The 26,999-nt window shown below is 37.3% G+C and overlaps 1 protein-coding gene across 1 annotated transcript in view; it reads left to right on the forward strand.

The window, feature by feature from the left end:
- The window catches only part of CFAP47 (cilia and flagella associated protein 47), a 489,967-nt gene that overhangs the window by 158,625 nt on the left and 304,343 nt on the right, over window positions 1–26,999 (forward strand). Inside the window, exons 28-31 of the mRNA XM_073227718.1 lie at window positions 5,069–5,169; window positions 7,005–7,127; window positions 8,276–8,507; window positions 12,382–12,603. Coding sequence (XP_073083819.1) covers window positions 5,069–5,169; window positions 7,005–7,127; window positions 8,276–8,507; window positions 12,382–12,603 — 678 coding nt within the window. The remainder of the gene's footprint in view (window positions 1–5,068; window positions 5,170–7,004; window positions 7,128–8,275; window positions 8,508–12,381; window positions 12,604–26,999) is intronic.

The raw sequence follows: 26,999 nt of genomic DNA on the forward strand, positions 1-26,999 counted from the left end.
AAATTTTTCATCCCCTCAATTTTAGTCTGGCTATGTCATTGGGTTTGAACTCTGTCTCTTGTAGGCTGCATATAGCTCGGTCTTGCTTTTTTATCCATTCTGTAACTCTGTGTCTTTTGATTGGTGCATTCAGTTCATTTACATTTAGGGTTATTATCGATAGATATGTACTTATTGCCATTGCAGGCTTTGGATTTGTGGTTACCAAACATTCAAGGGCATCTTCTTTACTTTCTGATCATCTAACTTAACTCACTTATTACACTATTATTAAAACAGTTTGATGATTCTTTTTATCTCTCCCTTCTTTATCTTCTCCTCCTCCCTTTATATGTTAGGTGTTTTATTCTGTACTCCTTGTGTATCCCTTGACTGACTTTGTTGATAGTTGATTTAATTTTGCATTTCAGTGCCATTTAGTTGGTCTACTTCCTTTGCTGTGGTTTTATTTTCTCTGGTGACAGCTATTTAGCCTTATGCATACTTCCATCTATCTCAGTCCCTTTAAAATACACTATAGAGATGATTTGTGGGAATTAAATTCCCTCAACTTTTGCTTATTTGGCAATTGTTTAGTCCATCCTTCAAATTTAAATGATAATCTTGCTGGATAGAGTATTCTTGTTTCATCGCATTGAATGTATGATGCCATTCCCTTCTGACCTGCAAGGTTTCTGCTGAGAAGTCTGAAGGTAGCCTGATGGATTTTCCTTTTTACGTGATCTTTTTTTTCTCTCTCTTGTTGCTTTTAATACTTTTTGTTTATCCTTGATCTTTGCCATTTTAATTATTATATGTCTTGTTTTTGTCTTTCTTGGGTCCCTTGTATTGGGAGATCTGTGGACTTCCATGTCCTGAGAGACTATTTCCTTCCCCTGATTTGGGACATTTTCAGCAATTATTTCTTCAAATACACTTTCTCTTTCTCTCTCTCTTTTTCTTCTGGTACCACTATAATGCAAATATTTTTCTTTTTGGATTGGTCACACTGTTCTCTTAATATTGTTTCATTCCTAGCGATCCTTTTATCTCTCTCCACCTCAGCCTCTCTGTATTCCTGTTGTCTGATTTCTATTCCATTAACAGTCTCTTTCACCTCATCTAGTCTGCTCTTAAATCCTTCCATTGTGTTTCATTTCTGTTATCTCCCTCCTGAATTCATCCCTTAACTCTTGAATATTTCTCTGTAGCTGCATCAGCTGTCTGTGCCAGTACTTTTAATTTGAATTCTTTTTCAGAAAGATTGGTGATTTCAGTCTCACCAAGCCCTCTTTTTGGTGTTTGAGGGATCTGGGACTGAACAAAATCCTTCTGCCTTTTCATGGCTATGGGAGTCATCTTTGGGAACTGGTACATGTGTCAGCTGGTAGAGGAACATCTCTTCCTACTTGCCAGTCGCCTTGCCTTTCTCCAGTGTCTGTGCCCATTAACCAAGCACCAAGCACAGGGAGTGGCCTCTGGGTTAATCCCCTAAGCTGCCATTGACAGGGTGGCCTCCTGGCTGGCCTAGGCCATTGGCAGGGTTCACAGGCCAGCTGCATGTGTGTCTACCTTAAGGACAAGGCACTTTTGTGCCTCCTGGTCTCCGGACCCTTGTCCTCTGTCTGTGCCAGTGAACTGCACGCAGGGAGCAGCCTCTGGGTTAATCCCCTAATCTTCAGTGTGCGGGGTGGACTTTGGGATCTCCTAGGGCACTGACATGGGTCACAGTCCAGCAGTGCATGTTCTGCCAGGAGAACAAAGCCCCTTCATGCCTCCCAGTCTCCCTGTCTGTCTCTGCTGTCTGTGCTGGTCAACCGCATGCAGAGAGCAGCTTCTGGGTTAATCTCCTGATCTCCTGTGGGTGGGACAGCCCTTGGGATGGCCTAGGGTGCTGGCAGATGTCACAGGTGAGTGGTGTGTGTTCTGCTGTGAGAACCAAGCCCCTTCTTGCCTCCCAGTCTCTGTGCCCATCTCCACTGTCTGTGCCAGTCAACCACGTGCAGAGAGCAGTTTCTGCGTATGGGCCTGTTAGCCACATGCAGGGAGAAGCCTGCTTGTTAAGGTGTTTGGTTGATGTAGGCAAAGCTGCTCACTGGCTGGTGTGCAGCAATGGTGGGGACAGCCAATTTGCACACAGGTGCTGGCAGGGAGCATGGAGCAGCAGGTTGCTTATTGCAGTGAGGGACCTTGGATCTGCATTACCAGCCAGGGGAATAAGGTGCCTGAAGCTCCTTAAAATTCCCAGCCTGCTTGGCTGAGTGTGCCAGGACGATTTTGTCCACCTGTTAAACCCTTGTCCCTCTAAGACTTTTAAAGTGCATGCTTTTCTTTTTTCCCAGGGCAGCTGGCTGTGGGAACCTGTTCACAGTCTTAGTCTCAGATTTTGCTTTTCTGCTCCTCTAATATCCAGAGCACCATGCAATGTGTGTCTGTGCACCTGGGGCAGATTACTAGGGTTGGTTATTTAGTAGTCCTGTGCTTCCACTCCCTTCCTGCTCTGATTCTTTTCCTCCCACCAGTGAGCTGGGGTTGGGGGAGTGCTCGGGTCCTGCTGTGTCATGGCTTTGTACCTTACTCTTTTCTGTGCGATGTTGGGGTCTCACAGATGTAGACTGGCTGGTGTACTGTAACTTCTGGTCACTCTTTTAGGAATATTTGTATTTGCTGTATTTAAAAAATATATATGGTTTTGGGAGAAGATTTTTGCTACCCTACTCATGCCGCCATCTTTTCTGGCTGTTTTAATGTATTTTTAATTACAATGATAATCAGAATATAAAGTCTCCATATTACCATGCTGCATAATTTGTATCATGTGATCCATAGAAGAATTTGGTCAAATGAGTTTTGTATATGTAAGTTATTCCTTACTCTGAGGAGCATCTGAAATCCAATGTTATCATCTTCAACAAATGGGTTTTATTAAAGAAAAGAATTAGTGTATTTTTGTTTCATTATCAAAATGACATTTATTTCCACTTTATTTTCCCTAGTTCCATACCATTTTTTTAATGTTTCAAGTCATAATGCTGCTTTTGTTTTGTTCATTTGGTAGTTGCCTTGGATAGCATTATCTTACAAGCTGATTTTACCTGAGGATTCATGGATATGTGATTTATTAAATTAAGGCAGTTTTGCCAGGAGGAAACAAGCAAGGGAATAGGTGAAGTAGAACACAGAATCAATCATCCCAGATAAATGTGTAATTTAAATCAGAGTCCCATCCTCACCTTGATCCCATTGGGTTCTCTGGAGATGAAATTATACCATAATTTTTGTTCTGTTAGAAGCAAAGAAGCTGGGCTTTCAGACTCCCACACCACATAGGCATTGGCTACAGCATTATGCAGGTGACTGTAGTCCCAAGGCAACTGGCTTTTAGTAACAGCTGCAGTAGCCCAACAGTAGTTCCCCAAGGAAGGTTATAGTTACCCCACTATGTTCACCTGGAAGATGGGCCCAGCAGAAAGAAATTAATCCTAGGGATAAGGATGGAAGAGCAGAGTGTCCACAACATTTGCTAGAGTAATTTTTTCCATTCTTTTTCTTTCTCTCCTCCTATAATCACTGTTGAAACAAAACCAGCACTTTATTTATGTTATTTAATCTGAAAAGTATTGGTTAAACAGAGTTGATCAGATACAGGAATTTTGAATGGTATATTTAGCATGAATACACAATATATAGAAGTAATGATTCATGCTATCAAGGAATTTTAATTTCATTTTAAGAAGGACATCATATGACAAAACAATTACGTACAGAAAAAAAATATATTCCTGAAGAGGGCAGCCTGATGCATGTGTTTAAGATGATAGAATGGAATGATTAAGGTTGATTAAACAAGGAAATGTTGAATATGTGCATTTTTATAATATTTAGTGCACATCAACTGGGAAAGAGAAAAACAATACATTTCTTATGGGAAAATATCTTATGCTGCACTGAGGTGAAAATCAGTTCATTTATATATCATATATGTTTTTTCAATGTCCCTGACAACTCATTATATTTTACTTACAAACTTTTTCTTGATCTCATCCTATTGCATATTTTATTTACATTAACTTGGATTAGGACATGGCATTTTGTCATTTCACCTTGGCCATAAGCTACACCAAAGTTAGATGGGAGGGCTAATATGATAGATAGCTAAGTCAAGAGTAAAATTATCTTGATATGCTATAATGCAAAACTGAAACCAATAAGGCAATATTATAGTGATATAAATATAAAATATAGTACTTCTATTGAAAAATCAGTTGCGTAAGGACAGAGTTGTCACATAAGTTAGGCAGGCCCTATATAATCGAAGAGTGTTTTGTGGCTTTTAAATACAGTAAGACAACCTCACAATGCTTTCATAACAGAACTCTCTACTGGTTGAATAACTTCTGCAGTATTGCTTTCTGTTCTCAGACACATTTAAAGAAGGACAAGCACAAAACAAAAGATCATCTACAGAGGTTACTATATGAGATACCTGAAGACCTTGTAATGAAAGAACCTGGGAATGTTCTAGATGTTTATAGTCTGAGGAAGAGAAAGCTTAGAGAAGACACAAAGACTGTATTTAAATATTTGAAGGAATGTAATGGGGATCAGATTGAAAATTTTATTCTGTGTTGCTCTGAAACAGAATGTCTGAAGTTATAGCTCTCCAGATATGAAATAGGTTGTCTCTGAGTCATGGTTGCTTCCTGGTAGTGTCTCCCAAGTACTGTCAACTGAGGCCAGGTACCATTTGTCAGGGATTATATAGAAAAATGTGAGTAAATTAATTGTGAGGCTCCTTCAACTCTAAAGTTTCCTGAATCTGTGAACCTGCACAATTACAAGCTGTGTTCTGGAGGCACACTTGATAGTGAAATTTGCCACCTCCGTTAAAACCTTTAAAAGTAAATATTCTTAAACCATTAAAATAGATATGGTAGGTGGTTAAGAAAAACAAAGTAGCTGGAAAGAAAAATAATGACTAATTCATATCTTGATCATTAAAGGCATCCAGGATACTTAAAAAGTATTTCATTGTATTTACTGCTTCTACAAATTTTATGTTATTGAACTGCAATATTTTCACTTTTAGGTTTTCACTGCCAGTTACTGCAACAGCAGAAAACTGCATTCTTACTATTTACCCATATATGGCACTTCATCTTAAGAAGCAAAAAATCATTGTAAAGAATGGTAAGTTACATAATGGCTATTGTCTCTCTCATTGTATGTTTTTGGTCTGGGGCCAACATGTAGAAATAAAGTAATTTTAAATTAACTGAAGGTTATTAAACTCCTGCCGTTGCCAGGAGCTGTGATTAGCATTGAGAGTAGAACATGGCAGTGTCTCTTAATTGCAAAAGTTGATAAGATAGATAAATAAATTAATACAAAGAAAATTGAATTGATAACTCTGTACATGAGCCAATTTAAATGTTGGGAATGTGGGAAAGGTACAGAGGTTAATGCTGATGTTGGGGGTTTGGGATGACTTTATAGAAGAGATGACATTTGTGTAGAGCTTCACAAATGATGGTCTTGAACAGGATGACTTGGGCAAAGGGCAATATATCAAAAGCATGGGGGTGTGATGGGAGACATGAAGCAGGCAAGGTAGGTATGGGGCTGCACCACTGGACCCTTTATTCTGTAATAGTGGGATCCTTCTGCAGTTTTGAGTATTAGTGATCAAGAAAGGGGGCAATTGTTAGGATATGAGATGAATTAAAGTGGGAAAGAGAGTGGTCAGGAGACCAGCTGGGAGTTGCTGCAGGGGACATGGTAAAAGAAGCTAAGAACAGAAGAGAAGCTGCTGAGCAGAAAGAGATTTGAAACGCAGCACTCAGAGGAGGTTTGATGGAGTAAATCTCAGAGGAGGAGAAAGAACAGACAGTGGGAAAAAAAAATCCATCTATGCTAGATAAAAACTATTATATGAATCACTGACTTTATTTGAAGGGTACAGATGTGGGTTTGTATCCCACTAGGAACTCTTTATCATTTGATGATAATTTTAAAACATACTTCCTAATTCATCCACAATGAATTCTTCTGTCACTGAATTCCCTAAGGCTCACTTCTGTAAAGTCTGTAGTGGTGTAGCATTCTGGAGATATGCACACCTACTAGGTAAAGGTTCTCTGGCAAATTCTGAATGAATTTGAACTGAAAGAGTGGAGGAAACTTAGTATCTACCCACTTATGTGTTATTACCTGTAAAATAATCCTCCCAACAAACTCGTGAACTCAGAACGTTTGGTTTCATTTTATGGATAAAAACACTTCAGAGAAATCTGTAGTCACATACCCATGGTTAACAGTGTAGGAGTTGTGGGGCCAAGCTTTCAAATTAAATCTTTCTAACTGCACAGGCCATGCTTTCCTGATAGGAATACATTATGACTATCTATCTATACACATACACATGTGGAATAGAGAATCCAGCCTTTGGCCAATCTACTGTATTTTCTCAGTCAGCATTGCCTTTGGTTGGGCTCGGATTATCATGGAGGCAAACTAGTACATATACAGCACTTCTAACTGGGATAGAGATTGGAAGCTGGGCAAAGTGGTGTCAGCTCATAAGCAAGCAGTGACTTCATTTCAGAAAATTTACTAGAAAGAAAGTACTTTTGTTAGTGACACTCTTAATATTTGATTTTGAGCACCATATACAGTAATTCCAAAAATGCTGGTGTAGAAATATTTTAAATGTTTTATATATCTTTGTTAAGGCAAAAGTTGAGCATTATTCATTTTCTGGTAACTTTGGAAGGTCATAATAATCACCTTGTTCATTCAATTCAGAAAACCGTATGACGCTTTCTGTTTTTTTTTCTTATTTGACATCTTATTTCATGTACAATAGACATTTAGACTTTTTTCTTTCATTTTGTACTATATGTGTATACATATATATATTCTTATATATATTTATATGTATGAAATTATGAAATTCAGGTTCAATAATTTGATAGTGAATTCCCAAATGCCTCTTTGACCTACGTGGTCCAATGTCTCATTTGTAGATAAGGATGCCAGTCCTGTGAAGACTAAAGACAATGTTTTACTTCCTCACCAAGAGGCTGGATTATCTTCTCCTGCTCATACTAAATTGAGTGATGCTGAGCCTGCAAAGAGACTATTTGTTGGTATGTGGCAAATGTATAGTATACTGCTCACAGCCAGTTCATAACGTGATCTGTTTAATGTTATTTGATTTAAAACCTAAGCTTTTCTGGTAATAAGAAGTCCATAAAGAAAACAAGGAATTTGTCACTAGGTGTGAGTGGGTCATCTGCTTTGGGAAATCTCACCAATGATCTAGAGCAGAGATTGTCTAACGTTTTGGATTCGCAGTATGCTTAGTATCTCTGTTTTTCCCCAAGGCCAAAAGCAGGAACCAAGCAGTTCCAGTCATTAAGTAGTTTGGCCGAAAAACCTAAGAGTAGTAGTTCATGTGTTATCCAACAGATGTTGTAGTGATATTTACCTAAAATGTTAAATATCCTGCAGAGCCCCTGCAAATTTGCTGTGACATCCCAGGTACCTTCTGAGCAGTTTCATAAACGCCATACTCAGGGTTTGTCTTCTAATTATTTAGCTGGATCCAGTGTTGTCTTAGAGGTGAACACAGAAAAGTATGTGAATTTGATGTTATTTGCCATTAACTATTCAAATATTCCTTTCTTTGGACATGGTTAACATTGAAAATTTTCGTTTTTATTGAATGGACCAAATCAACTTAAGTATTGAGAGTTTTTAAGTGAGTGTGTGCTTGTGCCATTATATAGGCAGGTCTTTTTGAAAAAAAAATGATAAAATGGTTTTATATTCTTGAAAATTTCTAAAGTTTGAGATGTGTTGTTTTGTTGAAGTGCTTCACTTGGATAGAGAGTCATGTTGAATCTGAAGCCAGTATTTTGTTTCTGTAAATTTTTCAGCTAAGGTTTAATTCTGGCTAATAAGTAAAGCTGAAGAATTATCAAAAGATTTTACATTTGCAATTGAAGATGAAAAGCTCCGCTTTAGGGAATGTTTTCACATACCATTATGGCAAGCAGAAAATTTAAGTTTTAAATTTAAATCATCTATTTTTAAAGTATTTATGTTGGGTGTGTGAAAATAAATCTATTTACTTCTTTTTAAGATACAGTAAATGGACTCAGAATTTCTTTGAGAGCATAGAAATAATTTGTGGAGTGAGCTCTGCTTGTCTACATAGAAATAGCAGTAACTGACAGAATGTTTTACTCTATCATCAAGTTAACCCTATTTTACAAACAAATGTGAATTTTAGGAATGGAAATAAAACATGAAAGATCGAACGTGGGCAAAAGTGAAAAGTCAAAGAAAGGAAGAGATAAGTCTATGGAAAAGGAGAAGAAAAATGAGCAATTCTTTCCTTTTGAAGAAGGAACAGAAGCATATGACTTCTTTCAGAAGGCTGTAAATGCAGCTCAGACCTGGTTCAGTCTCTTTGGCTGGCCTGAAGGACATCATTTTCTTTCTATTCCAGAGACTATAAGAAGGTAACAGCTGTATGTTTCCTTACATCCCTTGCTTCATATCATATAGTAAGATATAATCTATTTATTGACACTGTTTTAGGTGAAACACAATATGAACTAATTATTCTACATGGCTAAATCATGAGGAGGCTACTAAGAAAAGCAAAAAGATGCAAGTATAAATTATTTAGTATACATGTACTTTTTTATTTCTTGTAAACATCTAATGATTTTAGGCAAGCACTGAAAATCTCTGAACCACAGTTTCCTCTTGTGTCAAATGAGAAACAGTAAACTATGGGTAGGAAAAAGCCTTTTAAATTAGGAACATTTGGAACATTCACATTTCTATACTACATGAAATGCCAGGCCTACATCTAAGAATATAGTCAGGTAGGTATTAGTAGAGAAGGAAGACACTGTTTCTTTGGCACTGTCCCCTCTTTGACCATGCATTGACCCCACTCTTCCATGTGTCGCATTACTCAGCAAGTCTAAAATAGTTATACTGCATTGATGTTATCAAGTCATTTAATTCTGCTGTAGATTTAAACAGGAATTTAGCCACCTCCTGTGGAATAATGTTGCTGGTATAGTGGTTCCACCATAGAGCCAAGTACTAATCTCTATAAGTAGGAGTATATTAGAATTTGTGCATCTATATTCAGGAGCAAGCTGGGTTACATTAAATCCACGGACTTCCTGTAAGTTATCTTTGTCATTTTTTAATTAATAGGACGATATCAGCTTCATAGAATGAATTAGCTAATATTTCATCTCTGCCTATGCTGAGGGAAAGTTAATGCAGCAGATAGGCTGAAAATTTACAGGTTTGATCATAAAATCATCTGATTCCAGGGAATTTTTTAGAGAAGTTACTCCGTTGTAACTTTTCAGTTTTCTGTTTTGGTGTTTGTTCTACTGAAATTTTTACCTATTTTGAGTAAAATGTAGTGATTTATTTTCATTTTAGGGGAAACCATTAATTGGGCATTTAAAATTCATTATTTAACAATTGTGACAAGTAGCAGTGTTGTTTATATGTTTTTAGTCTCTTCCTCATTTGTAATTTTTATTTTTTCTTGCTTATCAATATTATAGCTTAATACCTCATATAAAGAATAAGTTCTTGGATTAATTTACCCATTTCTATTTTCTAAATCATTTAATGCTGATTTTTTACTTTATGGTTTACTTTTTCTTCAAATTTGAATTGTCTGCTTAATTTTCAGGTCTGTAAATGTATCTCTTTATTCCATGTTGGATGCATCCTTCCTTCCTCTTCCTTCTGTCTTTTTCTTTCATAATAGCATCCAGTTTTTGTGTTTTGGATGCATGCCTTCTCAAACATCTCTTCTTCAGAGAGTACTTACACTAATCACCATGATTACTGTGCCACAGGACACTTCCTCTGTATCTGCCAACTCTAAACTTGGTGCTTTTCTTATGTTCCTTCAGGAAAAATAGATTTCCTTTCCTGTGTAGCTAACTGCCCTGCGGTCCATCATTTTGATTTATTCCTCTATAAAGTGCCATCTATTCTCTGTCTTATAGATATTCTTCAAGGTTTCTGGTAAACTAATGGTCCTTTCAGTAATTTCAGTGGTGTTTACAGGTTGATTCCCTTTCCCCAATCTTTCTGACATTACATGAATATTTTGAGAGGGAGAGAAAATAAGCACATATGTTCAGTTTAGTATCCTGAACAGGAAGTTGCCCTTCCTTCTCGTAGTTTTCTGCAGTTTTACTCTTCTGTTTATTATAGTCCCAGCTTAATGACTCCTCATTTCTGTTATTACTTTCATTATCACAGTCTAATATCCCATGTCCTGCTGAACTTATTTTGCAATATCTCTCTTATCTTGTTTCTTTAAAAATATCTTTGTGGTGATATTTTATTAATGATAATGATTAGTATATACTGGACACTCACTATGAACAAGGCGTTATTGTATATGCTGTATGGGTATTAATTCATTTACTCTTTATAATTACCCTGTGAGATAGGTATTATTATTATCCCCATTTTGCTGATGAGAAACTAAAGCAGAGAGAGCATAAGTAACTTCTCCAAGATCACTCAGCTGGTAAATAGCAGAGCCAGGATTTGAACCCAAGCATTCCTCCCCCATACCTAGAACTCTTAAGCACTATGCCACTTGCCAATCACTGGGGGATCAGAGTAGGATTTAGGAAACTTTAACTCTTGAAAAACATGAACTTCACCATTTGGCAATTTTGTCTTTGGCTTTATGCTGGATTCTACAAGTACCTGTGGTTAGTCAGATCCATTCAATATTAAGGATACAGTAGTCTAGAATTGAAGAGGGTTATGTAATCCAAATGTTTATAGGCTAAATGCAGTGTTTCAGATCAAGTGAAGCTTAAAGTCCTGGGTAAGCCATGAATTCTACTGAAGCCATGCATGTTAACAGGGAAAGTGGAAATGCTGGACCTTACATGTCCCTCTATATTGCAGTGTGGATACTATCCTATGGCCTGTATTCCAATGCATTAATTCTCTCTTCACCTGATTTAGTCTGCTATTACACACATCCATTGCCCTCTTAATTTTATTATTGGATCTGTTTATTTCTAAACTTTCCATTTGGTCATTTTTAATGTAATTTATAGTTCAATAACAAAATTCTCATTCTTAAGCATAGTGCATACAGTTACTTTAAAATCTGTGTCTTACAGTGAGATTATCTGGGGCCCTTGTGTGTCTGCTTAGATTATTTATTGTTTCTTTCCATTTGTATTCATCTCATTGCTTTTTATCCTTCTTTTTTAGTCTTTGTCTGGTTACATTTTAATTCTGGGTAGACCACTTATCTTCTTAATAATTTTTGTAGAAACATTTTAAGGCCTATGTGGTTATTAGTTTTCTCCATGAAGTATTTGTTTGCTTTGTTATTAACTTCACAGTATACTAGCTCTATTATACATATGACTTATGAGGAAGTTGAGGAACAAGGAAAGTCAAATAACTTCCATAAAGTCATATGATAACAGAGCCAGGGTTTGAACATTGGTTCTCAAACCCTTAACTAAATCAATGTACATTTTCCTGTAATATATGGTATAGAATCTACAAGCTGCCAAACTGCAGAACTGCCATTCAAAATGGCCCATTGGGCAATTTGATTGCTAGCAAACTGTATAGTATTAAATATAAGATAAACAATGGACAGCAAGAATTGGTTGAAATGTTTTACTTCACTTAAAATTAGTTTGCTTTGCAACTTGGTGCAAGAGGTATCAGGAAATAGAAATTGTATTGTTTTATTTAAAGAATGGAGAACTATATGGGAACAGTAGTTCTGTGGACTTTAAAATGAGGATACCCACTCATAAGGCCAATGTGCAGGATGTGCGCCTCTGAGTATTACAATGCAAATATGGAGAAAATACGTATAAATTTATCTTTGTATATACATGTGTAATGAATATTTAAAATTGTCTTAAAAACTACTGTAGGCATTATTATCTCCCATTTATAGTCTACAAAATTAGTTCAGTGAGTTTAGATAACTTGTCATTCTTACACAGCTAGAAGGAAATGGATCTCGGATTTAACCTTTGTACTGTTTCTCCAAAGCACTTACATTTTTAAATCAAGGTCTAAGCCAATCTTTCAGACTTGACAGTTGCAGCAATAGGTAATGATGTATATTTGAAACAAGATATTGGAAAACTCTGGGATGATTAAAAAGTCTGATTTTTACTAACAAATGAAATATTTAACAAATGCAATATTTATTCCTGAATAAAGTGAATTTTATAATTTCTGAATTGATTTTAAATAGAATTTTATTTAGTCATTGAACAGGTTTTTTTTCTATAATAAAACATTTTGAAATTCAAATAAAGTTTCTAACTTGTTTCCCCACAGGGATGTGTATAAAATACAATTCGACTCATCAACCTCGTCATCCAAAAAATATTCCAGACACAATGCCTTTTCCAAATATAATAAGACAATTTATGATGTGGTGCTCCACTTGAGTGGAAAAATGCCACCTGGAATTAATTCAAGTCAGTCTTTACCTATGGATTACACTGACAGGGTGATTCAGCTTCATTTGCAACATTCTTCACTTCTTGACTTTCTCAAGTAAGATATCATGGGTGTGCTAATTAAAACATGTAATTATGGCTTGGATAGATATGTAAGTAGATGGGTACAGAGATAGACAGACTTTGATATTATTTGTATTTCTAGAAAATAGTTACTAAGTTTCCACTACATATGTAACCATGTAATATATACCTTGGAAAATAATAGAAAATAACATTTCATGAGCCTCTGAATTTATAATCTAAGATAATCATTCTGAAACTTTATCACGCATCCAGATCACTGGAATAAACAGGCTCTAGCCCTTACCCACATAGTCTATGATGTTAATTTGCATTTATCCCAAGTTTCAAGTGATGCTGATATTTCTGGCCCATGACCTAATTTTGAGAATCCTCATATAAGGCAAATATATAAATCCATTAAACAAAAAGGGATGAAAACAATAAGTTTATTCCTCAGATCACTGTTAGTATGACCTCAAGTTATGGATAATGAGAACTTTTAGAGTACATAGTTAAAAAGTCTTTTAATATTAAAATAATAAGCATGTGAAAATTGCCATAAATGGTTGATAGAAAGATAGGAAAAATACTTCCATCTGTGTTCCTCTGCACAGATTAAATGATGACTGGCCAAGAAATGGAAAATCAGTGTTCATTAGAAGTCTGAGGGGAGTGGTGGTGAATTTATATAACTTCTTTTGCCTACGTTTATAGTACTGTTATCTGCTGAAACTGCCCATATCCATAAGCAGTGTTATTATTCCATCTTCCATGCTTCTATACCACTAAGATGGCATTTGTTACTTGTGGTTTTTTATGTAATAAGGTTAATGTGTTTTGAAATATATTACTTTGTTTTTATCTGTTACTTCTCACTTCTTTGTGGAATCTGCTCCACAGTTGGTCAGAGATGCTCACCTACCTTAGCAGGGGTGGGGTGGAGGGTAAGAAGAGGACTTTCAGAACACAAATGCAAATGAAAGAATCTGTGTTCAATTTTCTGTTTTTTGTTTTCTTCCAGATCAGAATGTTTCAGTCTCTAGCAATACTGTGGTCTTAAAAATTAGACATGGTACTGAAGGAAATATTTTTTCTTCATTTCTTAGGCTGTCACTATCATGTCAATAGCCAAATCTGGCTTGAGTTTCTTGTGGCTTGGAGGGAATTTGGAAGTTTCTAGGTCACCAAACTTGGCTGAGTTAAGACCTAGGCATCCTGTTATGGAGCCTGAGTAAATGAGAGGGACTCCACTGAAAGGGCAGAAGGATATGGCTGGCTCTGAAGCCACAGTACAAATTACAACTATCTTGAGGACTGGGGAGTGCCTGAGCCAGGTATCTGGGACCTCCTAGTCCTTGATGGGGCTAACAGGAGAGACACAAGACCACCTTGATGGGGCTAACAGGAGAGACACAAGACCACCATCTCAGGCCCCAGCAGCAGAGGCCCACATCGCACCTAGGCTCCAAGCAGAGAGGAGTCCTTTCCAGAGAGACTGAGGATCCAGAAAAGCAGTCACAGGCCTGCATGTACAGATACAAGAGTACCTCTCACCTACCTCACGGAAGCCCAAATGCAGGGCTGGCAGAGAGGCCTTACACAATTTGGAGATCCAGCCTTTATGAAATAACATCAAATTAAAATATGAAAATTAGGTACATGGCTTTTTACAAGAGACTCATGAAAGAAGGAAACCTGAATTTGAAGCTTTATTTACTAAACAATAACTACCTGTTCCTCGATGCCATCTTGTAGGAGGATAGAGAGGACTGAAGTTTTGTTTGTTTATCCCAAAGAACACGACTACTATACAATAACTCTTTACAAATTAGGAGTCTGTTCAGGTTAAAAGAGAGTAAGATCCAAGAACATTCAAGTCTACATTTTCTCCCTGCTCCTCTACCCTCAATCTGGGTGGGAAAATGAGAAACTGTATCAGTTAAGGAAAACGTCACAGCTGTGTGTAACTATGGAAATTATTTTCAACCCCACTGATTTATCCAGGATTCAGTGAATCCACTAATTCATGAGCGTGTTGAGGACAGGAAGCATATCCCATTCAACTGGCACCTCTAACACTGAGGGCCATTAAATATTTATTGATTAGCATTGTCTTTCACAGAGTTTTGCTTTTCAAGCTTATGTGGTGAGTGGAATAATACTTTGAAATTGGGTCCCAGGACAGTCGTATAAGAATGAAAAAAATCTGTGAGGTATAAAAATTAGGGATAAAGGAAAAAAAAATAAAAGATTTGTATTCCAGGACAGAAGTTGTAACCAGTGAGAAAGGGTCAAGTTGGAGAAAGGGAGGTATGTAATGTGAAAGTTATGTGTTGAACTTTATAATATTTCACTATGAACTCTTAAAAATGACTTCAATTATTAAGGTATTTATTTCATCATACCTATATTAATTTGCCAGGGCTGCCATAACAAAATAGCACAGACTAGAAGACTTAAACCACAGAAATTTATTTTCTCACAGTTTTGGAGGCTGGAAGTGCAAGATAAAGATGTTGACAGATTGGGTCTCTTCTGCGGCCTTTCTGCTTGGCTTGCAAAGGGGACACCTTTTCTCTGTGTCCCCACATGGTCTTTCCTTTGTGCATCCAAATCTCATCTTCTTATAAGGACACCACTTAGATTGGATTACGGCCCACCCTAATGGCATCATTTTATCTTGATCACCTCTTTAAAGGTCTTACCTCTAAATATAGTCACATGCTGAAGTACTGAGGCTCAGGGTTTCAACCTGTGTCTTTTGGGGTGGACATAATTCAGCCCATAACAATGCCATGTGGCATATATTATAAAAATATTATGTAATTGGGTGTTATGTTTTATAATAAATTTCATATCATTGTGCTTGAAATAATATGCTTAATGTTTCTTCACATGTCTACCTGTTGTGGAATGAATTATCTCCACCAAATTCACATGTTGAAGCCCCAACCCCCATTGCAACTGTATTTGGGGATAGAACCTTTAAGGATGTCATTATGATTAATGACATCATAAAGCGGGGCCCTAAGTGGTCTGTAAGCCAGGAAGAGAGGTCTCACCAGCAGCCGAGTTTTCCAGGACCTTGTTCTTGGATTTCCTGCCTCCAGAGAGAAATATGAGAAAACAAATTTTTGTTGTTTAAACTACCCACCTTGTGGTATTCTGTTCGGAGAGTCAGAGCAGACTAACACCACCTAATATCCTTTGATATAATTTCATTTGTTTATAACCACTAATCTTCATGATGTGATTAACTGTCATTGAAAAAAATTAATGTTTTCGATTTATAATTTCCATAATATAAAACCAAAACAGAAGCAGAACAAAAACACCATACACTCTGCATTGAAACTGTAAATTGGGTATCACATAATATGAAACTCTTACTTTCTAATTCCATTGATTTTTAAATAAATTGTTCATTTGCCAAAATAAACACACTTAGAAAAACCAACTGTCTTCCCTTTATAAGTAAATTTAATTCCATTTGTGATTTCATTTCTTTTACCTTTAAAAATTTTATACCCTTCTTACTTATGTGTGACCATTATGATATCTTTCTTATTTAATGGAATTGCATCTAGGAATGAAAACGTTTCAAAGCAGCAGTCTAAGGTGTGATTCTGGAAGAGCACCCCAAAGTGGGGTAAAAGAGCATGGCTTTTGAGTCAGGTAGATGCAGGCTTAAATTCTGGCTTTTTTGTACTTCTGTGACTTTGTACAAGTTATGTAACCTGTTGATGCTCCAATTTCAATGTCCATAAAATTGAGGATGATAATTCCTAAACTTACTTGGTGATAAAAGAATTAGAAATAATAAAATACGTATTACATGACACCTAAAAGATGGTGATGGTGATGATCAATTTAAATGTAATATGATCATATCATATTTCATATGTTAAAATATCTCCTTAAATTACTTCAGTATATTAACCATTGGTGAATACAGAAAACTGACTCTTGTGGTATCATTATCACTGAAATAGAGTATTTAAAAAATCTGTTCTGTTAGAAGCACATGTTTTTTTTATTTTTGTATCATTAATGTACAATTACATGAGCAACATTATGGTTACTAGTCTTCCCCTATTATCAAGTCCCCACCACATACCCCATTACAGTCACTGTCCATCAGCATAGTAAGATGCTATAGAATCATTACTTGTCTTCCTTGTGTTGTACTGCCTACCCTGTGTCCCCCACCCCCCACTACATTATGTGTGCTAATCGTAATGTCCCTTTTTCTGCCTTATCCCTCCCTTCCCACCCATCCTCTCTAGTCCCTTTCCCTTTCGTAACTGTTAGTCCATTCTTGGGTTCTGTGAGTCTGCTGCTGTTTTGTTCCTTCAGTCTTTTCTTTGCTCTTATACTCCACAGAAGAGTGAAATCATTTGATACTTGTCTTTCTCCACCTGGCTTATTTCACTGAGCATAATACCCTCTAGCTCCATCCATGTTGTTGCAAATGGTAGGATTTTTTGTCTTCTTATGGCTGAATAATATTCCATTAAATATATATTGGTCTACTGATGGACACTTCGGTTGCTTCCATTTCTTGGCTATTGTAAATAGTGCTACGATAAACATAGGGGCACATATGTCTTTTTCAAACTGGGATCCTGCATTCTTAGGGTAAATTCCTAGGAGTGGAATTCCTAGGTCAAATGGTATTTCTATTTTGAGTTTTTTGAGGAACCTCCATACTGCTTTCCACAATGTTTGAACTAATTTACATTCCCACCAGCAGTGTAGGAGGGTTCCCCTTTCTGCACATCCTCGCCAACATTTGTTGTTGTTTGACTTTTAGATGTTGGTCATACTAACTGGTGTGAGGTGATATCTCTGTAGTTTGAATTTGTATTTCTCTGATGATTAGTGATGTGAAGCATCTTTTTATGTGCCTGTTGACCACCTGAATTTCTTCTTTGGAGAAGTGTCTGTTCAGCTCCTGTGCCAATTTTTTAATTGGCTTTTTTGCTTTTTGTGTGTTGAGGTGCATGAGCTCTTTATATAATTTGGATGACAACCCCTTTTCAGATATGTGATTTACAAATATATTCTCCTATACTGTAGGATGTCTTTTTGTCCTACTGATGGTGTCCTTTGCTGTACAGAAGCTTTTTAGTTGGATATAGTCACACTTGTTCAGTTTTGCTTTTGTTTCCCTTGCCCAGGGAGATATGTTCATGAAAAAGGTGCTCATGTTTATGTACAAGAGATTTTTGCCTATGTTTTTTTCTAAGAGTTTTATGGTTTCATGACTTACATTCAGGTCTTTGATCCATTTTGAGTTTACTTTTGTGTATGGTGTTAGACAATAATCCAGTTTCATTCTCTTACATGTAGCTGTCCAGTTTTGCCAACAGCAGCTGTTGAAGAGGCTGTCATTTCCCCATTGTATATCCTTGGCTCCTTTATCATATATTAATTGACCTTATATGTTTGGGTTTATATCTGGGCTCTCTAGTCTGTTCCGTTGGTCTATGGGTCTGTTCTTGTGCCACTACCAAACTGTCTTGATTACTGTGGCTTTGTAATAGAGCTTGAAGTCAGGGACCATAATCCCCCCCCCTGCTTTATTCTTCCTTCTCAGGATTGCTTTGGTTATTTGGGGTCTTTTGTGGTTCCATAAGAGTTTTAGAACTATTTGCTCTAGTTTGTTGAAGATTGCTGTTGGTATTTTGTTAGGAATTGCATTGAATCTGTAGATTGCTTTAGGCAGGATGGCCATTTTGACAATATTAATTCTTCCTTTCCATGAGCACGGCATGTGTTTCCATTTATTGGTATCTTCTTTAATTTCTCTCATGAGTGTCTTGTAGTTTTCAGAGTATAGGTCTTTCTCTTCCTTGGTTAAGTTTATTCCTAGGTATTTTATTCTTTTTGATGCAATTGTGTATTGAATTGTTTTTCTGATTTCTCTTTCTGCTAGTTCATCATTAGCATATAGGAATGCAACAAATTTCTGTGTATTTATTTTGTATCCCACAATTTTGCTCAATTCAGACATTAGATCTAGTAGTTTTGGAGTGGATTCTTTATGTACAGATATTAGATCTAGTAGTTTTGGAGTGGATTCTTTAGGGTTTTTAGGTTTAGGAATTTTATTGTTTTTATGTACAATATCATGTCTTCTGCAAACAGCGACAGTTTGAATTCTTCTTTACCAATCTGGATGTCTTTTATTTCTTTGTGTTGTCTGACTGCCATGGTTACGACCTCCAAAACTATGTTGAATAAAAGTGAGGAGAGTGGGAATCCTTGTCTTGTTCCTGATCTTAAAGGAATAGCTTTCAGCTTCTCACTGTTAAGTATAATGTTGGCTTTGGGCTTGTCATATATGATCTTTATTATGTTGAGGTACTTGCTCTCTATACCCATTTTGTTGAGAGTTTTTATCATGAATGGATGTTGAATTTTGTCCAAAGCTTTTTTCGCATTTTTGGAGGTGATCATGTGGTTTTTGTCCTTCTTTTTGTTGATGTGGTGGATGATGTTGTTGGATTTTCAAATGTTGTACCATCCTTGCATCCCTGGGATGAATCTTACTTGATCATGATGAATGATCTTTTTGACATATTTTTGAATTTGGTTTGTTTATATTTTGTTAAGTATTTTTACATCTATGTTCATCAGGGATATTGGTCTGTAATTTCTTTTCTTGTGGTGTCCTTGCCTGGTTTTGGTATTAGAGTGATTTTGGCCTCATAGAATGAGTTTGGGAGTATTCCCTCCTCTTCTGCTTTTTGGAAAATGTTAAGGATGATGGGTATTAGGTCTTCACTAAATGTTTGATAAACTTCAGCAGTGAATCCATCTGGTACATGGGATTTGTTTTTTGGTAGTTTTTTTTATTACCAATTCAATTTACTTGCTGGTGGTTGGTCTATTCAGATTTTCTGTTTCTTCCTGGGTCAGTCTTGGAAGGTTGTATTTTTCTAGAAAGTCGTCCATTTCTTCTAGTTCATCCAGTTTGTTATCATTTAATTTTTTATAGTATTCTGTCATAATTCTTTGTATTTCCGTGGTGTCCATAATGATTTTTTCTTTCTCATTTCTGATTCTGTTTATGGGTGTAGACTCTCTTTTTTTCTTGATAAGTTTGGCTAGGGGGTTATCTATTTTTTCTGTTTTTTCAAAGAACCAGCTCTTTGTCTCATTGATTCTATTGTTTTATTATTCTCATTTTCATTTATTTCTACTCTAATCTTTATTATGTCCCTCCTTCTACTGACTTTGGGCCTCATTTTTTCTTCCTTTTCTAGTTTTGGTAATTGTGAGTTTAGACTGTTCATTTGGGATTGTTCTTCTTTCCTGAGGTAGACCTGTATTGCAATATACTTTCCTCTTAGCACAGCCTTGCTGCATCCCACAGATCTTGCAGTGTTGAATTATTGTTTTCATTTGTCTCCATATATTGCTTGATCTCTGTTTTTATTTGGTCATTGATCCATTGATTATTTAGAAGCATATTATTAAGCCTTTATGTGTTTGTGGGCTTTTTCATTTTCTTTGTGTAATTTATTTCTAGTTTCATACCTTTGTGATCTGAGAAGCTTTCAATCTTTGAATTTACTGAGGCTCTTTGTGTGGCCTAGTATATGATGTATTCTTGAAAATGTTCCATGTGCGCTTGAGAAGTATGTGTATCCTGTTTCTTTTGGATGGAGTGTTCTGTAGATTTCCATTAAGTCCATCTGTTCTAATATGTTGTTCAGTGCCCCTGTCTCTTTACTCATTTTCTGTCTTGTTTATCTGTCCTTTGGTGTGAGTGGTGTGTTGAAGTCTCCTATAATGAATGCATTGCATTCTATTTCCCCCTTCAATTTTATTAGTATTTTTTTCACATATGTAGGTGATCCTGTGTTGGGTGCCTAGATATTTATAATAGTTATATCCTCTTGTTGGACTGACCTCTTTATCATTATATAATGTTCTTGTTTGTCTCCTGTGACTTTCTTTGTTTGGAAGTCTATTTTAACTGATACAAGTATTGCAACTCCTGCTGTTTTCTCCCTATTAGTTGCATGAAATATCTTTTTCTATCCCTTTACTTTCAGTCTGTGTATGTCTTTGGGTTTGAAGTGAGTCGCTTGTAGGCAGCATATAGATGGGTCTTTTTTTTTTATCAATTCAGTGAATCTGTGTCTTTTGATTGGTGCATTCAGTCCATTTACATTTAGGGCAATTATCTATAGGTATGTACTTACTGCCATTGCAGACTTTAGATTCGTGGTTACCAAAGGTTCAAGGGTAGCTTCTTTACTATCTAACCATCTAACTTAACTCATTTATTGAGCTATTATAAACACAGTCTGATATTCTTTATATCTCTCCCTTCTTATTGCTCCTCCTCCATTCTTTATAAGGTAGGTATCATATTCTGTACTCTTTGTCTATCCCTTGATTGACTTTGGGGGTAGATGATTTGATTTTGTATCTACTTAGCAATTAATTGTTCTACTTTGCTGTGGTTTTATTTCCCCTGGTGAACATCTATTTCATCTTAGGAATACTTCCATCTATAGCAGTCCCTCCAAAATGCACTGTAGAGGTAGTTTGTAGGAGGTAAATTTTCTCAGCTTTTGCTTATCCGAAAATTGTTTAATCCCTCCTTCAAATTTAAATGATAACCTTGCCAGGTAGAGTATTCTTGTTTCAAGGCCCTTCTGCTTCATTGCATTAAATATATCATGCCACTCCCTTCTGGCCTGTAAGGTTTCTGTTGAGAAATCTGATGATAGCCTGATGGGTTTTCCTTGTATGTGATCTTTTTTCTCTTTCTAGCTGCTTTTTAAAGTCTGTCTTTATCCTTGATCTTTGCCATTTTAGTTATTATATGTCTTGATGTTGTCTTCCTTGGGTTCCTTGTGTTGGGAGATCTGTGCAACTCCATGGCTTGAGAGACTATCTCCTTCCCCAAATTCAGGAAGTTTACCTCCTCAATGACACTTTCTGTCCCTTTTTCTCTCTCTTCTTCTTCTGGTACCCATATTACATGAATATTGTTCTGTTTGGATTGGTCACACAGTTCTCTCAATATTCTTTCATTCTTGGAGATCCTTTTTTCTCTTTGTACCTCAGCTTCTTTGTATTCCTCTTCTCTAATTTCTATTCCATTTACCATCTCTTCTACTACATCTAATCTGCTTTTAAATTCCTCCATTGTATATTTCATTTCAGATATGGAATATCTTAATGATAAAATCTCTGTCTTAAATTCATTCCTGAGTTCTTCAATATTTTTCTTTACCTCCATGAGCATGTTTATGATTTTTATTTTGAACTCTTTCAGGCAGATTGGTGAGTTCAGTTTCATTTGGCCCTTTTTCTGGGGTTTGTGAGATTTTGGTGTGAACCAGGTTCCTTTAATGTTTCATATTTCTATGTTGCACCCTCTAGTGCCAAGAAGCTTTAGTCTCTGTAGCTGCTCAGCCCCTGGAGTGATTTTGAGGATTGCAGGGGAGTGGCGCTGGTGCCAGCGGGGAGGAAAGAAGTGTTTCCTGCTTTCCGGCTGCAGTGCCTGTCTCCAGTGTCAGAGCTAGTGGGCTGAGCACCCAGGTGTAAGCCTCTGTGCTTTGTGTCTCTAGCCATTGTAGGTGGGGCCTCCCTCTGGCTGGCCTGACACCAGTGCAATGACTGCTGGTTTATGAGCTGGTGCTGGCAGGCCACGAGGAAGGCACAGCATGCTGCGTATCACAGTGTGGGGCCTCGGAGCTGAGTAGCTAGCCAGGGAAATGGAGTGTCTGAATCTCCTCAAAGTTCCCAACCTGCTGAGCAGAGCGCACCCAGACAACCTTTTCCGCCTGTCCCTTCTCTGGTACAGCAAGCTCCATGCAAATCCTGCCCCTTCAGCAGCCCTCTGGCTGCTGGGAAATGTCTCAGACATCTTGCCTTTCCTTTGTCTCAGAGCAGCCGGATGTTGATCCCCATACTCCACAAATGGTCATAATATCAGTCTCTCAAGCACTTCACCTGTCCCAGCTCCCCAACCCAGCAACCTCCAGAGCACTGCACGTTGTAGGTTTGTGTTCCAAAGCAGACCTCCAGAGCTGGGTGTTCAGCAGTTCTAGGTTTCCACCCCCTGCATGCTCCATTTCTCTTCCTCCTGCCGGTGAGCTGGGGTGGGGGAAAGGCTTTGTTCCCAGCAGATCAAGGCTTTGGTATTTCACCCTGTTTCATGAGGTCTGCTCTGTTTGTGAGGTCTGTATGCAGTCTGGTTCAGCCCTCTTTCCTGTTGCTGTTTTATGGCTTGTTGTATTGACTATATTTTCATACTGTATGTGGTTGTGGGAAGAGTTCTCTGTCTCACCTCTCACACTGCCATCTTGAATCTCAGAAGTACATGTTTTTTGTTGACATAAAAACACCGGAAAACAGTGTTTATCAGATGGTCTTAATCAGATAAAATGGAAATTTGAAATTTTTGCAAGTTTGAAATACAAAGCACATGACCTTTCTTTTAATTTTACTGCTTCCTACTTTTGGTCCTTGATGATTGATTCAATACAGTAAACACTTTAATTCAATAAGGCAAAAATTCTAATGCCATTCTTATTTTAGAAAGTTAGTTGTGCTTTTAAAATCTAATGAAATATTAACTGTGAGCAAAAGAAAAGTTTGGATATTTAAATAAATCTTTATTTTTTGTGCATTATAGAAGTCAGTTTTCTTATGGCATCTTTAAACTCTATGGCACTGATCTGTGCTATTCTTTTAACATTGGTGTTAGTACAGCTGCCAGTAGTGTTGACATTAATATAGGTGGTTTCTGTTTTGACATTTTATGGTGTGAGGATGCAGGTATGGAAGAATGATTTTGGAATTAAAGCCAAGCTATTCAAATGTATTGCTCTTTTATCAGTAAGCACATGCCTGTCAGGATATGTTGGCTACAATAAAATTTCTCAGTATTTAGAATGTGATAGTATGGTTAATAAAACTGGTTCATTGATCCAAGATATGTTGTAGTTGTGGGCAGAGGTGTTTCCCAACTCTGGGCAAGTCCACTATGAATTTGGTAAGACTGAATAACAATGGAACATTGTGGGTAAAAAGGGGCTCATACCAAGCTTTATTCTCATGGCAGTAGGTTGAACACTAGACTTCTGCCCACAGGTCTCAGTTTCTGCCTTGTCTCCAGCCTCCGCTCCCCAGGTGCTGCCTCTGCTTGTGGCTCTGTCTCTGCTCCCTCTTGTTCCCCTCTTATCCAGTCTTCCTTTTCTCTTCCTAGCATGGAACTCTTCTGCTTTTCCCTCTCCTTCACTCTGCTCTAGACTCCATTTTTCTGCTTCTCTCTTCCCTTCTTTCTAGGCTCTCTGCTTCTGCTTCTAGCTCTGCCCTATTACTGGGTAGAACTGTTCTTAAAGCAATACCAGCCATTAGTAGCATACTGCCAACAGGTATGTAAGTAGGCACCTGTACAACAGGCTAAATATTACCTCATTGAACATATACAATGGGCAAGATTAGAATCATGTGAGAATCCTGGCCATGAAATTTCCATTTTTCCCTACATATGTGCATACGTTTCATCATGTAAATATATGTTTTGAATTCAAAATAAATGTTCTTAGCTTCCCTGTATTAAATTCAAAATAAATGTTGTTAGCTTCCCCATTTAAATTTGATGACAGTGAGTAAGGACTTTTGTATGAGTGAAATTATGTTGATTTTGTACAGTAAGTTAAAAACTATAATTTTTGGAGATTAACTTTAGAATTTAATAACTCATTGCGTCTGATTTTGTTTTGTTCTACTCAGTGTAGACTCGGAAGAAATATTCAAATGGAGAACCTAGCATGTAAAACTGTAATCAATTCAATTATGAAAGTCAACTATCTGTAAAACTCCTGATCAGACATAAAACCTATTGACAAAACTTTACTGTAAATACTGTCTTAGGGACTGATGAAGTTAGCCCTTGAGATAGATTCTAAACGAGATGAGGGAAACAAGTCTCTTGTAGGGGCAGAAAAATGATTTTCCTCCTACCCTTCTAGGTTCTTAGTTAAGACCCCCCTATAATAGAAAGACATATTAACAGGAGAAAAAACAAAACATTTTTTAATTGCACTCATAAGTTAGGTAGCCCCAGAAAGATTTAAGACTTAAAAAGCGGTGAAGAAGACTGAGGCTTGTGTACCATCTAAGGAAAAGGGATGGAAGTCTAGGGCTTCAAAGGCTCTATGTGGAGCAGTGGTGGGGTGAGTTGGGGGTGTAGTGGGTGGTTGTCAGGTGGGGGGCCTGGAAAGTGAGCACAGGAAAATTTTGGTAAATCAAAGTTGCTCTGCCTTGTAGATAAGTCTCTCAAATATAAGTAATCTCTGGTAATAGTTCTCTCTTGGTACAGGCCACTTTCTAATGTAAATTTCCTTTATAAACATAGATTTCCCTTACAAAAGGGTAAATTCTACTCTGTTTTCAGAGCTTTTCCTGTGTCTGCAGTTTCTCAAAATCTATATGGCAACAAGGCATATCTTCATGTGGCATGTTCTGCTACCCTTCACTTCATAGCAGTGTCTATAAAATGCAGTCAAGAACAAAATTCAACTGAGTAAATTTCAAAGTTCTTATTGGCTTTATTCAGCAATTCATGTGTTGGGCAGTATCCAATCTAACAGATAGAAGGGATTTCTGGAGACCTGTACAAGGCAAGAGATGTTACAGCAAAAGGGAACAAGAACAAAGAAGTTGTTAGGCAATGAGAGCAAGTGAATGCATTACCCCAAAAAGCGCCACTTTGGCAAGGGGATTGTTTTGAGCTGGAGGCAATTTGGACCCAGCAGACTCAGGAAAAGCTTTTTACCATTCCTGTAACTGCCTAAGTGAATTTACAGAGGGAGTCTGAATCAGGAAAAGAGCTATTACCAGAGGTAACTTTGTATATTAGAAAAACTTAGCTACATCACACAGAAAACATCTGATTACCAAACATTTGCTCTTCTCATCTTCCTGTGAATTGTCTTCCTCCCCTTTGAAGGTCCAGACCTCTAAAACCCTTCTCTTTAGTTCAGGATGGTAGATAAGGCTCAGTTGCCTAACTGCCTCTCAGTCTTCAGGTCTTAGTGGGGCTCCAGTTTATACACAGTTACATTCTTTTTTTTTTCCTGTTAATCTGTTTTATGTTAATTTGGTCATTAGACCAGCCAAAGTATCTAGATTGGAAGAAGGGAAAAATCCAACACTATAACAAAAAAGCACGTTTATTATTGCAAGGTTATTTTCCTTTAGGGGATGGCAGGGACCTATCAGGTATATTACCTAGCTAATGCTGATCAGGAGCTTCCTGACTGACTGGTTTAAGATTCTATTTCTGGGATAGCCAAAACCATAATAAAGTACACCCACCAAGTCTTCACTTGGTGACATGGGGCTTAGCATAAGCAACTCCATTTTGGGCCTGTTGTCTTTATCAATGCAAAAATGCATTCTTCATCCTCAACTTTTTACTGAGGGCCTACTCTGCTGGACACTACAGAATACTCCAATGAACACCAGGTGGTCTCCCTCCTCAAGAAGCTCTCAGCTTAGCGGTCCCCTGATAGTTTCCCCAGGTTCTCAGTAGGAGTTGATACAAGTGATTATTTCCTCCTGAGATCCTGTCTTAGCTTTGGATGCAAGGAAGTATTCCAGTTTCTTCCTGTGTCTCTGGACTATCTGTCTTTGTTTCACCTCTAGGATTTCAACTTAAGAGGGCATCATCTCATGGAGTTCTTATGTAGACTTAGTTCAGCTACTCCTGCTAAGGAGCTATGTTCTATTAAACATCTAATAGACTCCCTCTGTAAATTCACTTAGGCAGTTACAGGAATGGTAAAAAGCTTTCCCTGAGTCTGCTGGGTCCAAATTGCCTTCAGCTCAAAACAATCCACTTGTAAACAACCTAATAGATTTAATAAACCTGTAGTAATTCCAGTGTAATGAGGATTCATAAGAGTAATATAAATGCAGACAAGAAATGTGTGAAAATCAAAGAGAAGGGATGATATTCGACTTCCAAACAAAGGAGCTTTTATGTATGTAGCACGATTTCTTGCACTAGCTTCTACTGGCCCAAGGCCATGTCAAACTTAACAACTCCAGAACTGTGTTGTCTGCTTCCACTACCCCAAGGGTTCCCTTCCTCTCTTCTCTCTTCACATTCATCTGTGCTATCTACAAGGTTTGAGTTTTCAGAATAATCTTAGGGCTCCTTCCTGCTCTTTCTTTTTTCCACTTCTCAGTAGATACAGGACTGCAAACTGCTGAGGGTGTCAGAGTTAAGCACTAGATGTGGCACTCTCTGATGAATGCTTATGGCATGTGGTGTTCTGTGCTCACTAAATGAATTAGACCGAAACAAGCAAAAGCAGACTAGGACACACTTCTGTCAAAACTGTATTAGGTGTCTATAAAGTGGTTCTGATGGTGATTGACATG

The sequence above is a fragment of the Manis javanica genome, chromosome X (assembly GCF_040802235.1).
Source record: "Manis javanica isolate MJ-LG chromosome X, MJ_LKY, whole genome shotgun sequence".
In the NCBI taxonomy this organism is placed as follows: Eukaryota; Metazoa; Chordata; class Mammalia; order Pholidota; family Manidae; genus Manis; species Manis javanica.